At 53.5% G+C, this 3,559-nt stretch overlaps 1 protein-coding gene across 1 annotated transcript in view; it reads right to left on the bottom strand.

The window, feature by feature from the left end:
* BSDC1 (BSD domain containing 1) overlaps positions 1-2,711 on the bottom strand; it is a gene marked incomplete at its 5' end in the record, with an annotated part of 4,575 nt that extends 1,864 nt beyond the window's left edge. The window contains 7 exons of the mRNA XM_009876445.1: positions 1-309; positions 500-581; positions 786-854; positions 1,203-1,318; positions 1,661-1,715; positions 1,831-2,001; positions 2,595-2,711. The exon at positions 1-309 is cut by the window's left edge and continues 219 nt beyond it. Coding sequence (XP_009874747.1) covers positions 1-309; positions 500-581; positions 786-854; positions 1,203-1,318; positions 1,661-1,715; positions 1,831-2,001; positions 2,595-2,711 — 919 coding nt within the window. The remainder of the gene's footprint in view (positions 310-499; positions 582-785; positions 855-1,202; positions 1,319-1,660; positions 1,716-1,830; positions 2,002-2,594) is intronic.
* Positions 2,712-3,559: the final 848 nt, after the last annotated feature.

Raw genomic sequence — 3,559 nt, 5'->3', positions numbered from 1 at the left:
AGGTGCCCTCCCGCAGCCTCTGGGAGAGATCTCCGGTCCCAGCTGGTTGCAGTCCAGTCTGTAGCTGTGCAGCAGGCACAGAGGCAGGGTTTGCAATCTGAGTCACAAGGGAGACGCTCTCACTGCTCTCAGAGGGGCTCCCCTCTGCTGGGGCCAGCTCTGGAGGGAGGACGGCCCAGCTTTCCTCTGAGGGTCCCTTGTGAGCAGTGGGGTGGTTTCCCTCCAGGGCTGCAGGGGCAGATTCTTTCTCTGCTGCTTCTGGAAATTTCACGTTTGCACAAGGCAGGGGTGACATCCCCAAGAACTCCTCTGTAGGAAGGCAGAAGAGAAGCGAGAGATGTTTCAGCAAGCGCAGCAGCAGCTGACAATGCAGCAGGGTTGGCTGCAGCTGGGCTGGGAGATGAATTTGTGGGGGCGAGGAGGAGCCACTACCCTCTCTAACCGAGACCTCCCGCAGCCTGCATGAGTCCTCCTGCAGATCCCCAACCATCCGACCCACCTTCATCCTCTTCCCAGCCTGGCTCCTCTTGGTGAATGCTCTGCTCTGCTCGTTGCTTCAGAGCCTCCCTCCGGGCTTCATCCTGCAGGAAATTCTGTGTCAGCAGCCACTCACACCCCCAGTCCTTCCTCCCCCCGGGGATTTCAGCATCCATGACAAGAACACAGACAAGGCAGCCCAGATCCCTGCTCTTCCAGGAAAAGTATCTTCTGCCTCTTTGGTCTGAGTTAGAGCTCCTCAGTTGGTGTGCCCACCCACCGGGGGAGACACCCACCTCCTGACCTACCTGCTCCAGACGATGCACTTTGTAGAAGTAGCGCTGCCAGAATTCAGAATGGGAAACAGCCACCGGGACCTGGAGGTGACAGGAGAAACATGATGACTGACCTCAAGAGGGAGGGCAGCAGTGGCTGCCTTGCTCCTCTCTCCTCCCGAGCCTTGCAGCTACTCTCACAATCCACACAAGGCACCTGCATCTGTGCACAGACTCGGCACCCAGCCTCAGGTACGTGCTGGCAGATGCTCAGACACATCAGAGCTACAGAGGAACTTCAGTTCCAGGCCCATGACAAACAAGCATGGAAAAAATAATACAACGTGTTGCCCAATATCCCTGTGTCACTTTACCACGCAGCTACAGTCCTTTCTACCAGCAATCCCAAAGCCAGAAGTTGCCCAGGGCAGGAGCCAGGCAGGGCCTTACCATTTTGGTGTAGAGGGCCCGGATGGAAGGGCTGGTTGCCAGCAGCTCCGCGATCTCCCCTTTCTTCTCCTCCAGGTTAAACTGAGAGAGCCAGGCCTCAAGGAGCTCAGCAGGACCTGCGCAGGACACGCACACAGATAACAGTCCTTGGCACAAACAAGGCAGAAACAGTTTGGGGCAGTTCCAAAAGCTGCTACAGAGCAGTGCAGCTGGGGTGAGCAAGGGCTAAAGGAGGAGGGAGTCACGGGTCTCAGCTGTAGCAGCAGCTTCAACTGTCCCAGCAAACTTTCAGTCTGAGCTAGTCCCCAACACATCGGCTCTCCCTGAACAGTGACCCCATCTACAGTCAGAGAGCAGCCGCGCCGGCAAAAGCCACCGGGCAATTCCGGACGGCCCGCAGACCCCACGCAAGTGCCAGCTTGGCTCAGCAACCCCGCCGAAGCCCCCCCAGCCCGTACCATCAGGTTCGTTGCAGTAGGTGGCTGGGTCTGACTGGAGGCTGTAGAGGCGAGCCTGGAGGAGAAGCAGCAGAGGGCAGAGCTGTCAGTGGAGGGGCTGCAGCAGAGCCCTGAGAGAACAGGGCGCAAGACTCTATCCCAGAGAGAAATTCCAGGAACAGGGAACTCACCTTGGCGCTGTCGTAGGGCTCTGTGGTACCTGTGGGTGTTGCCATCAGCGTTATGACATCGCAGTCGATGGTCTTATCCGGCGAGGGAGCAAATGTGTCTGAGATGACACCCAGAAAGTCAGAGAGCCCTTTCCTCACCTTTTCAGTTGCACCTGAGGACCCTTCTGTTCTCTTGAAGAGAAAGAGCAGCACAGTGTAAGTAAGAGTGCCTGCAGCAGCAGCACAAATCTCAGCCTCTTCTGGATAGGTTCCTTTAAGGAATCTGAATGCCTCTCCCGACAAAAAAGTGCTCATGTGGCAATTGTGTGGCCAAGGCTGGGCTAAGAGAAGGGCGCGGTGGCAGGCACTGGCCTCAGGCTGGCTTGTAACAGGTTTGTGGAGAACTGAGCCCAGGATTTGTGGGGAAGGACACAGCCAGGTTTGGGGACTGGCTCATTTGGGTGTTGGACTGTCACAGCAGCAGCTGCACAGGGTAAGGCTGACAGCTTGTGCAGAGATCTGATGTCACATCGCAGTGACACAGCCAGTGTCCCACCTGCACAGCACACAGGGAACCTTTTCGAACTCGTCTCCTGCAGTTCCTCACCACTACAGCAAGGAAATTCCACCAAACCCACACCGGGGAGAAAGTCTGGAACCTGAAACTCATGGTGACACACGGAGGTTTGTTCAAAGGATCGTGTCCTTGGAGGCAGGTACATCCTATTCACCCCCCACTTCGCTTTCTGCAGCAAGACTCCCAGCTCCCTCCCTCCTGTACTCACTGCCAGCTTGTCCTTGACCACACTGGCCGTAGCAGCGATCGCGCAGGCTGTGTCATGCTGCACTACTTGAGTGAACTCAGCCAAGTCCCGTTTCATGAATTCCAAAGCTTCTGTGGACTGTAAGAAGACGACAGATAGATTGCAGAATCTTTTTGCTCTCCAACAAAGCCAAGGTGACTCTGGGAACGGCCAGCACATTCCAAAGATTAAAGTGCAAAAGCTAAAGGCTTAGCTATTCTAAGACAAATCACTTCTCATTGTAGTTCTTCACATGTACCTCAGGCCCAGTTGTCATTTTCCCAGGAAACAGTTCAAGATCTGCTTCTGTAGGATATGACCTTGATGTATTTTATTTGTAATTCTTAGATGTTTACATATTTAAATTTCTGAGTTAGTAGAATGCTTCTGTTTAAATTTACTTGGTCTCAGTCTGCTATGCTGCACTGTGTATTGCACTGTCCCAAATCTTTATCTTCTATAGAATATTCTTTGTGTACAGCTTCCCAGCTGAGCCCTTACTCAACTCATGCGATGGATAATAACCAGAAAAACAATGGGAACCTGCTATGCCCAAAAGACATTACAGTGTGTGTTTTTTAAGCTAAGAATAGAAAAAGACAGGTTAGGAAAAGCCTTGTTCCGAGTTTTATGTATAATTAACATAACCAACGCTGTTACAGGCAGGAAATTACACATCAGAAAGCGATGCTGCAAGCACACATCCTCTCTGCTCAGGTGGTGATTTTCACATCAACAGAGCCCAAAGGTTGTCAGGTCCCTGGCTCCCAGAGTTATAAAAAACACATCTGACCTCCCTCTACGCATACAGATTGCTCCCCTTCTCGGGAGCCTGGGCCACGTTACAGCCGCACACCCTGGCCGAGTATCAGGCACTCATTAAGGCCAGGCTCAGAATGTATCAGCGCTGCCCCGGCAGAAACACGCCGCCACCTCCTACCTTCTCC

The sequence above is a fragment of the Apaloderma vittatum genome, unplaced genomic scaffold (assembly GCF_000703405.1).
Source record: "Apaloderma vittatum isolate BGI_N311 unplaced genomic scaffold, ASM70340v1 scaffold24459, whole genome shotgun sequence".
In the NCBI taxonomy this organism is placed as follows: domain Eukaryota; kingdom Metazoa; phylum Chordata; class Aves; order Trogoniformes; family Trogonidae; genus Apaloderma; species Apaloderma vittatum.
This window is presented reverse-complemented; position numbering and strand designations above follow the sequence as displayed.